This window comes from Aythya marila (genome assembly GCF_965140915.1).
Source record: "Aythya marila genome assembly, chromosome: W".
NCBI classification, from domain to species: Eukaryota; Metazoa; Chordata; class Aves; order Anseriformes; family Anatidae; genus Aythya; species Aythya marila.
This window is the reverse complement of record NC_139081.1, coordinates 455,585-468,758: the sequence shown is the minus strand read 5'-3', so window position 1 is coordinate 468,758 and position 13,174 is coordinate 455,585. Positions and strand designations below refer to the sequence as shown.

At 35.7% G+C, this 13,174-nt stretch overlaps 1 protein-coding gene across 8 annotated transcripts in view; it reads left to right on the top strand.

Annotated features, from left to right (window-relative positions):
• Positions 1-13,174, top strand: part of LOC309889387 (E3 ubiquitin-protein ligase NEDD4-like) — a 140,697-nt gene that overhangs the window by 98,746 nt on the left and 28,777 nt on the right. For 5 of the 8 annotated variants that reach the window (XM_082782188.1, XM_082782186.1, XM_082782187.1 and 2 more), the window contains 8 exons: positions 1,438-1,488; positions 4,340-4,401; positions 4,506-4,605; positions 6,797-6,963; positions 8,564-8,696; positions 9,784-9,960; positions 10,704-10,778; positions 12,621-12,680. In XM_082782188.1, the coding sequence (XP_082638314.1) occupies positions 1,438-1,488; positions 4,340-4,401; positions 4,506-4,605; positions 6,797-6,963; positions 8,564-8,696; positions 9,784-9,960; positions 10,704-10,778; positions 12,621-12,680 (825 nt within the window). The remainder of the gene's footprint in view (positions 1-1,437; positions 1,489-4,339; positions 4,402-4,505; positions 4,606-6,796; positions 6,964-8,563; positions 8,697-9,783; positions 9,961-10,703; positions 10,779-12,620; positions 12,681-13,174) is intronic. The other 3 variants (XM_082782189.1, XM_082782185.1, XM_082782184.1) reach the window with 1 other exon arrangement.

Below are 13,174 nucleotides of genomic sequence, written 5' to 3'. Positions count from 1 at the left end.
ATTGATTGGACAGACATTTCAAGAACAGACATTGCTGTTTTGTGAGAAAATCATTGAGAGCTATTTCTTTCTAGGTTTTACTGAAGCGTGAAGTGAATGATAACGGAGCACGTTCTCCCTCTCAAAGTTTATCCTTAGTCTGTGCATCTCTGCTGCTATGTCAGGTTCCTTTCCCTCTGTCAGCCCTTGTAAGGGTGTTGCTGGAAGGGCACTGAGAAACCTTGTGGGAATTTCTGCGCTGTCCAAAGCGGTGGGTGTGAGTGGGTGACTTGGCCACTGCGTATGGTCCAGTTTGAGCATCTTAAGCACCGCTGAGCATTGAAAGATGAGATAGCTAACGTGAACCTTGAGACCTGGAAGTTTCCAGGTGGTTGCTGGCGGTGCTTGCTCCAAAGCCAACCTGTGCCGTGGCGGACCGGGAGGCAGGCGGGAGGCCTTCCTTGCCTTCCCTGGAGGCCGGCTCCCACCGCTGCCTCCCAGCAGTGCCTTCAGGCTGCTCACTCCGAGACACGGCGCTGGTCGAGCCTGCAGCAAAGAACATTGTCACGTGTTGGGCGGTTTTTGACTTCTATTGAATTAAATATGGAAAAGTAGCGGTCGTGGCATACAGGCATAACTGTGCATGAGTATCGTGGTGGCACGGTGTGGCCTGAACGCTGGCATAGCCACATCCACGAGCCAGGCCTGAAGTGCTGCACGAGTGGTCAGCTCGGCGAGTTGGAGAGGTGGGAGTTCCCTAAGGGCTGCCTCTAGGAGATGTACCTAACTGTTCCTTCCAAAGTCAGCGTGCTTAGTCACTGGAACAGCAGTTTCTACTTTTTTTTTTTTTTTAATACTTTCTAATACTTTGTTTTCTCTTTGATAAAATGATAATTTTTTATTTGGGGAAAAATGTTTACAATTCATGCAGTTCTCTCTTCACCGATTGGATGCCAGGCTCCCCCTCCCATACCGGTTCCATGTGGATATAATGTTTTCCTGTTTTCCTTACCATACAAGTCAAAAAGTCACCAAGCTTTGACATGAACGTTTCAACTACGTGGTGAACTGTAATTTCACTCTGCTTTTTCAAATGTGGATGGAGACTATAATTCATGCAAAGAGTGGATTATTATTATTTTGTGCTTTGAATTATACATGAGTTGGCACAGGAAACATTTGAATTTCATCAGTGCTTAACGTAGATGCTGTGGACTAAGAAGGCATTTTGGAGTGTCACATAAATGCTCTGCTGAAATAGCTTAATTGTAACCACTGATAATGCGCAACAATAAAGGGGTAGAAACCAGTAATTGCAAAAATAATGGTACCAAACCATCTTTATTCTTGCTTCCTTGTCCTTGGATTACTGTTTATAAATTTTTGCTTTTCTGATGTAAAAATTTTAGGAGTAAAAAGACTTTTTTTTTTTTTTTTTCTTCTTCTTCTATTTGACAGACTAGAGACGACTTCCTGGGTCAGGTGGATGTGCCACTTAGTCACCTCCCGGTAAGCAGTGCTTTTGTCTCTGTGTGCTCTCTTTGTCATCACCAGATATGTGAACTTGAATTTGTTTTTATTTTTATAGTTGAATGGGTTAACACAGGAATGTTGGAAGTTATTGAAAAACATTTACATCAAATTAAAGTGTCATGAGCATTGAGTACTCATGGAGCATGAACATTGTTATTTTTGCCTGAATTTGACCCCTTGCTATTGATGGATGTTATTACGTGAGGAAAATGGCTTCGCAGTGACTTTCACAATGATGCTTATTTGGATATGTCTGTTATGGTTGATCTTGAGTCATAACACTGTTGTTGTTGGCTTATAAACTGCGATAGTTGAAGAATATGATGGAAGGATCAAAAATGTATACTGATGAAAAAAGCATTATTCCATTCCCTAGCATAATAGCAACATTTTTTAGTATTATTGTGTCCATATTTGTGTGTATACTTCCATTTACACGCATGCATGTGCGCAGACATTCTCTCTCTCAAAGTAGCAGATACACAACTGTAGAGAGAGTCCCCAGTGTGAAGCTGCATGTGTACTACAGACACGCTGCTCCAAAGTAGAAAATGATGAGGGACGTATTAGTGCATGTCTATTTTGCAGTCAGGTAGCATTTTACAGTTCCTTTTTAGTAAATGTTATTTTAATAATTAAAAATCATCAGCAAGAGTTGAGGTAGAGCTAGAGGCATGTCACAGGCTGTGAGCTCTTTGGAGGAATTGGCAGCTTTCTGCTTTCCGTCGGCATTCTATAGGCAGATGACAGCCCTACTGTCCCCTCCCCAGGGACTTGCCTCGCACTTCAGTGTGCATCTCATGTTCTAGCTCTTGTTTAAACAGTGGAACGCTAAACTTACTCTTTCAAATTATTTTTAAGTCTTCTGCTGTCTTTAAATAGAAAATGCAAATTGTCTGGTTGAGCTCCTTTGCTGCCATTGAAGAATAAATTCCATTATCTAAAATGAGAAAATGTAGTCCAGAACTCCCCGCTTCCTTCCATTGAGGCTCACTCCAAAGTGAATGTGAGTCCTGTACAAAATCCTTCCTCACTCTCCATATTTGCAGATAATTTGTTTAGCTCCAGAAGCAACTTTTTTTTTTCTCCAAAATTTCTCCTGGAAAACTTGTAATACACATCTCAGAGCTGTCATTCGTTCTGTTTCTGGCTCTGACATAGCAGTGTCTCCCATGGGCTGTTCTCACGCTCTGCGTCAGTTACTTACATCGTGCTCATCAAGGTGTGTGTACTCATTTGATGTTCAGGGAAACATGCTATAATTCTTTACGTTCTAATCAATGTTTTCCTCATTCATCCTTCCAGTATGCTCCATGAGAGATCATGGAGCAATTATTTAAAATATTTTCTTTCTCATTCTAACTGTGTTGCTGATTTGTTTGGCAAAATCCTGGCTTTCTCTGGCACTATCTAATTGCTATCTGCAATATTTGGTTAAAATAAACAGCTTCGTTTTTAATGCACATTGCATACAGATGAGAGTACTAAAAAGCAATACTTCTCAATCGTGCATTTTTTAAAGTCCTTGATTTGATTATAATCTACTATCTCACCGAGAAAATGGGAAGTCTGTCTTGCACAGATTGAGTGGAAACTTAATGCAGGAAATGCCTTGCAGGATAGGAGTTCATTCCGTGAAAGACTGTATGTTATTTGATATAAAATCTGAGATCATGAGTTAGGCTTCATTTTGAAGTTATTACTTATTGACTTTGAAATACCACAGACAATAAAGCTTTTACTGATTAGTAATCAGGGAGGCAGGTTATTCTGTGTTTATAAAGGCTTAGTAGAGGAATGGGGCACAAAACGTATTGTTGTTTTTAAGGATGGGGCTGGAAAGGGATTTCTAGATGTACCACCATTTTTTTTTAGTAGGTGGCAGAAAGGAGCAACATTCCTGCTACCTTGGTGCTCACTTTGAGAAAGTTTCATGGTAATCCAAGGAACTAGATCTCAGGTCTCTGTTGGAGCATGTGTGGTAACGTGCTTACTTTTTCAGTGTAACACAGCTCATGCTTCCAATCTGTCAGCCCCAATGGTACAACAGGTTAATGTGCCCCAAGCAGTCCAAAGATTATACTTGTATATGGGCCTCTGGTTCTTTTATTTACCTTCTCATTTTTAAATCTCTAGTTTTGTACCTATAAAGTGCCTGATCTCACAGACTTGATGGATGTAACTTACCTTGATAAAGAAGCTGAAATTCTTATGTAATAGAAAGTTTTTTTAAGATTTAAGGCTTTGTGAAACATAATTAAGTGGAAATCAGAAAATGTGATCTGTCGGCCTGATAGTATTACAAATCTGCTTCATACAGAATTTCATAATTCATATAGTCTTAACTGAAAGTTTTGAAAGTTGCAACAGTTTTGAAATAAAAAAATGAAAGCCAACTGAAGAATATTTTATTTAATAGCTTTCTAAAGTGCAGTCAAAATACTGCTTCAAGTGGATGCAGCCTTCTCTGACGATGCTGTTGGGTGACTGCATCAAGTTGGAGAGGGGTTGTTTACTGGGTCTTTCCCAGCTTTCACTGAGATATGAACGTTTCTGTGCATTTACAAACGTTTCTGTGCACTTAAAAACAAGGCTTGGTTCAGCCCGTTACTGGTATTTGCAGTGACATCTAGTGGACCTCTTCCGCAGCTATATATTAAACATCCACCCACTGTAATTATACTGGAGCAGGTCTGCCTGCTGCAACTTTGTCACTTGAACAAATCCTCCCTAGCAGTTTTAGTTGGTCTGTGATGTGAATGTTCTTTATAGATCTCTGTGCTTGTTGGAAAGCCCTGTAATGTGCTATTTTCTTAAATACTTGTAGACTGAAGACCCAACCATGGAAAGGCCATACACGTTTAAGGATTTCCTTCTCAGACCAAGAAGGTGAGGGGGAAGACCTTTGTGTTTTAAAACATTTCTTACCTCGAGATTTATTATTTGCAACTATTTGAGGGCTATTGAATTAAATGCTTTTCTTTATTTTGTAGCCACAAATCTCGTGTAAAGGGTTTCTTGAGACTGAAGATGGCTTATATGCCTAAAAATGGTGGTCAAGATGAAGAAAATGATCAAAGGGATGAATCTGAGGTAAGACACTTAATCAAGAGTTCACTAGTTGATAACCTCTTTTTGTCTTTTTTATACTTGTTGAGGTATTCAAATTATTAGAGATCTAAAAATATAATTATAGAAAAAGTTGTATTTTTGAAATATAAAATGCTGGTAACAATGTTGGTAGCAACTTACTCCCAATCACACATGCACACAGGTGTGGTTTTTTTTTTTTAGCTGTAAGGTGATGTTTTCTCTACTATTTCAAGTACATCAAAGTATTTCAAGTGGCACAATGAATTCTAAAGTTTGTCTTACTCAGTTATGGTGGTGTTTTTTTCATTTTTATGAACATTCTCAAGACCTTATAAGTCATGCAAAGAGGGCAGAAGAATTCAGAAGTCTATCCAGGTAATTTATATTTGACATAAACATGATGGTCTGTATTAAATATATAAGTACCTCTTCCTGAGAAGCCATTTCAACGTAGCCGTCAAAACGCTTTTCTTCACTTCTTGGCAGCACTGGCTTTACAGAGAATAGAGCTCATGGAGACACAGCAGGTTTAAAGATTTCTCAGCACTCTTATCAGCCATCATGCATCTTAAGAATTACTGCATTTAGAGTTGACCAAGTGGATATTAGCCCAAGTTTGCTTTACTAATAATGCACAACAGTTGCCTGTAACTTGAGAATGAGGGCTCTCATCCCAAGCTATATTTTTCTACTCTGGCGGTTGCTTTTCAGAGGGTCTGCCTTGGTCCTGGTACAGAGGCAGCAGAGCTGTTTCTTAGCAGTCGTTGATCTGCACATGTTAAAGCAGCCTATCAGGCTATCCAGCCTATCAGCATATCCAGCCAAAACCATGCTTTGTCTGGATCTTATGGCAGGGTGTTGAGTCTCTTATTACTATGAAGGCAGTTTACAGGTTCAAAACCATTTTTTTTCTCTCTCATCTCATATGAAAAAGTGAGTGTGTTCGTGTATAAGTACTTTTGTATTTTGTCTATACTTTGTACGTATTGTATTATAATTTCGTATATGAATTCATATATGAATCCAAAAAGTTTTATGTGTCACATAAATATATAGTATTTATATAAAATAATCAATAATCCGTATATCTGAATTATATTCCGTATATAATCCGTATATCCTAGAAATTGCCAAATTCTAATGTAATCTGAATTTTCTTGATACTTCAAATAACAAGAATCTTAAGTCAAGATCCTCCTGACTTATATACATAAGGTAATGCCACAAGGCTCTAGTAGTGTCCTGTGAAAACAGCATTTCAAGTAGGTCAATAGTAGAGAAATTCTTTTAGGCTTTGTTTTATCAACACACTTACAACTATTCCTTAATTTTATACTTCAATTTTTGAGGACTAATGGGGAAGGAATATTTTTAACTATAATTGAATTACAGTAAGGTAGCATTTTATGCCTGTTGAATCTTACATAAGTGAGGATATTTTACCTAGAAAGAATCCACAAAGGCAATTAGATTTCAGTTTGAATTCAAGTAGATTTACGTATTAAAGTCTTTTGGGTTATGCTTATGAAACAGGAGTAAAATATAGCGTGGTGGTGGTGTAAGTGAAGTTATTGAATATGTTTAGAAATAATATTGATTTTAGGTTTGTTTATTTTCCCAGAAGAGGTATGGTTGAATGATCTGCACATCTGTATGTTGTCCTGCTTTTGCATAGCTTTTTTGCTGCTGTCAATAACTTTTAGACCATTTGGCAAGCTGCAGCTGAATTTGACAAAAGGATAGAATAGATGTGGTGAATAGAAGTTCCCATATGCTTTAAGAAAATAGCAGCTGGGAAAGAGAAAGGAAAAATGAAGGATTATGCTTCATGAAGAAAAGGTCACAGCTTGAGTTCAAAAGTTAGCAGTTGGTTCTGTTTGGCTTCATGACTGAAAATCTGCACCTGGCCACCACCAGGCAGAGTGCCTGCCCAAATAAGTTTAGGAATTCCTGTTTTAATAAACTGGTAGAATTTTAGTGTTTGTTGTTGTTGTTGTTGTTTTAATCATAGAAATGTAGTGCACATTGTAACCATGGAGTTTATGTGTGTATGGTTGAGATTTAAGTAATTTTTAACTTCTCTTTGGAAAAAAAAATCTGAATCTGCACCCATGCAGTAATGTAAGCAACAGTAACACAACTTCTCTTTAACTCAAAGTTTATAATCTTTTTTTTTTCTTTCATTCCTAAGCATGGATGGGATGTGGTTGATTCCAATGACTCCGCATCTCAGCGTCAGGAGGAGTTACCACCTCCTCCACTGCCTCCTGGATGGGAAGAAAAGGTTGACAACCTGGGGCGGACTTACTATGTCAACCATAACAACAGAACTACTCAATGGCATCGACCAAGTTTAATGTAAGTGGCAGTGTAGATAAATGTTTTACGGGTGAGTGAAAAATTATCTGTCAGGATAGTGATTTTTTTCCAACAAACATTATTGTTTTGGATTTGAATTCAAGGTTGGAAAAAGTTTAAGCACAATTTTTACAAAGCTGTTTGTAAAGGCACGCTTTTCTTTTGAGTTACAAACTAATTTTGATTCTGGTGCAAACTGCTACCTATCTGAAACTATGAGAAAATTTTCAGGTATTCTGGTAAATTGAGAACCAAAGTTTGCAGAGCTTCAGTTAAAAACGAAACATCTTTTTTAAAGAATATAAAGAGATTTCCCCACACCAAGCAAATCAGATATACACATAAGTATTCTGGGAAAATCTAGGGAATCTGAAGGTGGAAGAGAAATTAATATGTACCTTTATATATTGGTAGATAGATGAGGAATTTTTCAGTAAGTAATTTAAAAGGAATAAGTTCCTCTGCAGGGACTGTTGAAAGGGTATTAAAAAACAAACAAACAAACAAACAAAAAACAACACACAAGCATTTCAAGTCTATTAAGTTTTGATTAAGTTAAACTGATTGATTTTGAAGACATCCTCTTAACTATTCAGTGTATAGACTTCATTGTTTATGCACGCTTGTGTTAATGTGCAGCTCCTGTTCAAACTTTCATTACACATTGCTTATAATTAGAGTTATAGTACTGTAGCAAGTTTACATTTTAAATAGTATGTTTTAATCAAAAATGTTAAGAGTTATACTGAAATCATGCATTATTCAAACATCTTGCATTATTTTAGAGTAGCTACAATTCTTACACTATTGCTTCTAATAAGTGATGTTTGTTCCTTCTTGAATGTTCATATTCATAGTTAAATTACGCAAATGTGTGTTGTCTGTATTTATGGCACTGTTTGTTCTTTTTGTCTGATGTGTTTATCTTAGAATTTAATTAAATTTCATTCTGAAGGTTTTGAAATATTTTTGTAAATGCTGAGCTATTTACTACGCAGCTTTTACTTTTTCATCAACTACCACTGTTCTGGTTGGTAACAGTCCGTAAGCATCTATGAAAATTTAATTTTATAAATTATTTAATTTAGGACCTCCTTGTGTTCTGATTATGTTAAATGAAACAAGGAGTACATGGCTTCACAAATTTTTAACTGACAGATAACCAATTAGTCATGGCTAGAAAGCATCATCAGATGTGTATATAAAGTGGAGGCCTCAGGGTCTGCTATTATACTTTCAAGGTCACATGCATTTGTATTTTGAGTCTGGTTATCCTGGGTCACAATGAGTAATAACGGTTAGTATGTTAGAGTGGGGACTTAATTTTTCTGTTGTGCCAACTTTGATGTGCAAAGAATGTTAATTTCCAGTATTACATGATATTTGTGAAGTGCTTCCAGTTTTATATTATTTAAACTAAAGGATTAAACTGTTTCCTATTTATGAAGCCTGACATATGCAAGAGTAATGAATTTTATACTATAATCAAAAGCATTAATGAGGTTTTGGAAGCAATGGATGAAGAAGTAGGTGTTTTAGTTTAATATTCATTGTTTTCTTGTACTTTTCCCCTTCCTTCTTTCTTTTTCCTACTATCCAGTGATGTGGGATCTGATTCAGATAACAACATCAGACAAATAAACCAAGAAGCAGCCCATAGACGGTTTCGCTCTCGGAGACACATTAGTGAGGATTTGGAACCAGAACCTATGGAGAGCGGAGACATTCCTGAGGTATATAAAGGTCTTGCTTTTAAGAATTTAACTAAACTTCAAGCCAGAGTGTTTCTCCTTTGTAAGCTAATTAATATACAACATGCATAATATTTTACGGAAATTGCCTGAATTAAATATTAGTGACACAGCAAAAATCCTAGACAGAGCTATACTTTCCAGGTCATATGCATTTGTGGGTGACTGGAAGTGTATGCACTATAAATACCATGTAAATGCAAGGACAATCATTTATAATGCCAAGCATTGCTTGTTGTATATAAGTTGATAAAAACACTTTCAATATTCTGCTTTGAGTAACAATGAAATGAGTCGTAAAAAGACGTGAAATGTGCTGAATAGAATAGATGTTTGCTTCAGTGTTCTTTAGCGTCTTGATTTAGAAGAAAGTGAAGCTGTTTTTTCTACCCAAAGTGCTTTGTTCTGTTTGAAATTCTGAGATCTTAATAATCAGCATGTTTGTTTAATTTACAGCTAGACTAACTAAATGAAGTTTCATAAATATTTGTACACCTAGGTGAGCTTTTTGTGCAAAGCTGTAATCCCATTCAACCTTGAGGAATATTTTATTATGAGAATCACAGGCAAAATTCTTTGTGAAAGTTTTGATTCACTGAATGCTCTTCAGAGCAATAAAAAGATTGTGGAAGCTCTTACTTTGCTCATCATCCGTTAATATTTTATTTGCAGGTACTTATGAATATTATTATGCATTTTATTCTAACTTAAAATTGAGAGTTGTTTCTTACAGGTTTTTAGTAAGAGTGCAGAATTAGTTAAATTTTGAACAAAAATTTCCAATAGATTTTATTTAGTGATAGCTGATTTGTATACATCTTTTCATTTGCATCTGTATTGAATCAAAAAGCATTGTTTCATCACCACCTTGAAGACAACAAGAAAATCTTTTCCCTTTATACTGAGGATGTTTGTATGTATGTTCTATGGATTGGTTTATTTAATTAAACATTTATCACACCTGATTATCACACCTGTGTTTGTCACAATCAGGTAGTCATCTGGAAGGCAAAGGAGACACTTGGTCTGTCTTTACAAAAACTTAACTTAGTTCCTTTTCTTTTGTCAGCCTTGGGAAACCATTTCAGAGGAGGCAAGCGCAAGTGGAGATTCCTTAAGCTTGTCATTGCCACCACCTCCTGCATCGCCGGTATCCCGTACCAGTCCTCAGGAGCTGTCTGAGGAACTGAGCAGAAGACTTCAGGTCACTCCTGATTCTAATGGGGAACAACTGAGTTCTTTGATTGTACGTGACATGCTGTTCTTTCTGAATACATCTCTATTACTGTAATCTTTTGTTAGTTCAAAGTAATCTGACTCATTTATATGGATGAGTAGTAATTGATGGACTTAGGAAAAACTGAGCACACAGGTAAAAGTATCTTCAAAAAAGCATCTTAGTTACATCATGGAACAAACTGCCTTGAAGAAGAGATTTTCTCAATTTAGGTTCAATATTTTTTTCTGTATGAGCTTAATTTGAGAGCCTGCTTCTGTTATCCTTAGTGTTTCTTTAGTGTTTAGCTTTAGTGTTTCTATCCTGTTTCTTTAGTGAAGCAAAATACATCAAATAATACTAGAGAGTATCAAACTAGGCATTTACAAAGGAAAAAGGAAAGACTGCTAGTGCTGTTTCAATCATTGTCCACGTTATTATATGGTAATTTTTCAAAAGTTTGTTGTACATCTTTATGTTAAAGGGTGTCTCTTCTTACATTAGGATTTTACAAACCCTTCATAGTTTACTGGATCAGCTGTTATAACACTAACAAAGGATTACAACTGAAAGTAGGCAGTTCTGGTAAAACGCTTCATGAGCTTGTTTTGCTTTTTCTCCCTTTCCCTTCCCCTTTCGCTTTCTTTCCCTCTTTGGGAAGAGGAAGACTTTAAGACTTTGGGCTACTATTCATAGTAATTCAATGTGAGAAAAACAAACCCCCATGTTTTAAGACATCTTAACTTACAGACATCCTTTTTTCTTTTCTTCAGCAAAGAGATCCTTCTTCAAGATTAAGATCTTGCAGCGTAACAGATACAGTCGCTGAACAGTCTCAATTATCTTTGGTAAGCAAAAACTAAGTTTTATTTCTTTCTTCTTGTTTAAACATTATCTGATTGTAAATAGTATCTTTTCCTAGAGGAGTTCTAGTCAGATCTAGTTCAGTTACCAATATGGACATATGACTATCCCAAATCATAATGGAAACCAAATTAATATCATCACGATTAGAAAGTAGAATGAGAAAGGCCATAAGAGAGGGAAAAAAGTGTCTGAAAAAGAGAAAAAAAGTGTCCTGTAAATTGTTTTTACTTGGAATATAGAAATACGTATAACATTTAACAGGCTTAGTGTTTGCCTAGCTGTAGTTAAAACAAGCCTTTTAGTGATAGTCCTTGTACAATAGAACTGAATAGAACTGCGTGTTGGAATTTTTTCATCCAAGTGATTTAAGCATCAGCTTCTGCAATTTTGTTTAAGCACGTTCTTCAAACAGGAAAAAAAAAAAAAAAAGCAAAGATAGTTTTGAAAAGAGTAAGATTCTCCTTCACTCTATAACTATGCACACCTTCCCTCTAATTCATAGTTCTACCTGTTTTATACTACAACAGAAGTATGAGGTTAGCAAAGGTGGTAAGCTATAGAGAAACAACTTAAACTAGGATTGTGCAAATTATGCGTGTGAATAAAACTGCTCCAATTATTTCAAAACAATATAATACTTTAAACATTTTATTTTTTCTGGAGTACATGTTCCAGGATTTTCTTTTTTTTTTTTTTTTTTTTTTACAATTTTTATTAGGAATATATTACATATGAATCCACACATAAAAAAAGATTACACAAATTTGCTGTGGAAATGTTGAGTAAGTAGAGCGTTATTAGTATGTTCATTTTTAAAGCTGACGTCACTCCTTTGTTGTTGTTTTTTTCCTGTTGCTATTGGGCAGACACTTAGAGTAACCACAGTATTTTTCTCTTTAATTTTTCATGTGTTCTCAAAGATTTTTAGTGTATCTACATTTGCTGCTTATATTTGCACGTCATAGCTATTATTCAAAGAAGTGTTTCTGAAGTATTATCCACCTCTCTACTTTCTCCTCCGGACCAGCAATGGTGTGGTTTCCAGTACAATTCCTTCTTATCTGTCTTCTCTCCCTTCTAGAAGTTGATTCCTAATGAAGTCTGTTCCAGAGGTGGTCTACTTCTTAATTTACTATTGCCCTATGGAGTCTGGATTTCTTTAATTGCTGTAGTCAGATTGGGCCTTGTCATGATGTATCTTTCAGTTTACTATTGTAGAACACTCATTTCTCTAGCAGATGTTCAAAACAGCAGAACTGAAATCATTGCTCTATAAGAAGGATGTTTCCTGACCTTAATCTTTACTGAACTAATGATAATTTATCTTCTAGCAACTGAATCTATAATTTCTTTCTAAGTAAAGTGCTGTTCTTGACTTGACTGCATTAATTTTTACTGAAAATGTGAAACACTAGTTTCATATTTTTGGCCTGAGTTTTTCTGTGCACTCACTGATGACCAGAATGTACCTATTTTCTTTTTAAATACCATATTTTTGGGTGTAACGTATAAAATTTGTATCTCAAATAAGAAAGAGGAAAATTAATCATGTTAAACTTAGACTAAGTGGTCTAATTATTGATAGAAATATTGAAAAAACAGAATTGGATACTTGAAATTAGTTCTTTTGGGATGAGATTCTGACTTGGTTACCAGTGATTGATGGGTTCATTTTTTCGCTATTATCTGAAACATTATTTCAATCTACTTGCTCTCTTTTAATAAATATGAGAGTATGGATGATTCCTTTTTCCTAAAGATGTAAGAGTAATCTGTGACCTTCATCACAAAGTATACTTATGTGTAACATTATCATTTAACAGCAGAGTGGCCCATCTAGGAGAGCTCGTTCTTCAACTGTCACAGGTGGTGAGGAACCAACGGTAATAATACTCTTTATCAAACACTATCTGTAAATAAAATGTGGGTAGATTTAGGTCTTGTACCGTAATGAACATTTTTTCACAGAGATGCAATGTGTTAAATACAGCCTGAATCAATAGTTATATATATATTTTTGTTTCAGGTTTTCTCAAATAATACTGCAATTTCACTCTAAATCAATACTTGTCTAGTATGAATAGATGCCAGAGTATTAACAGAGTGCACTAAGAAAATACCAGAAATTTCTAAAAAATGAGAGACAATACCTAATTCTTTAAAAGCTGATGTTGAAATAATTGATTAGAGACATCAAATCAATATATACATAGCTTTGTTTTTAACTTGCTTTGTTTCCTTACTCTCCATTAGACTAATTCATTTTTATTCTTAAAGTTGATCTTAATTTGAGAACGGTGGAGGTACAATGGTATATCATTACAGCTCTTAATGGTCTTATTTACTGCCAGTTTTCATCTTCCAGTGTTCATTCTTC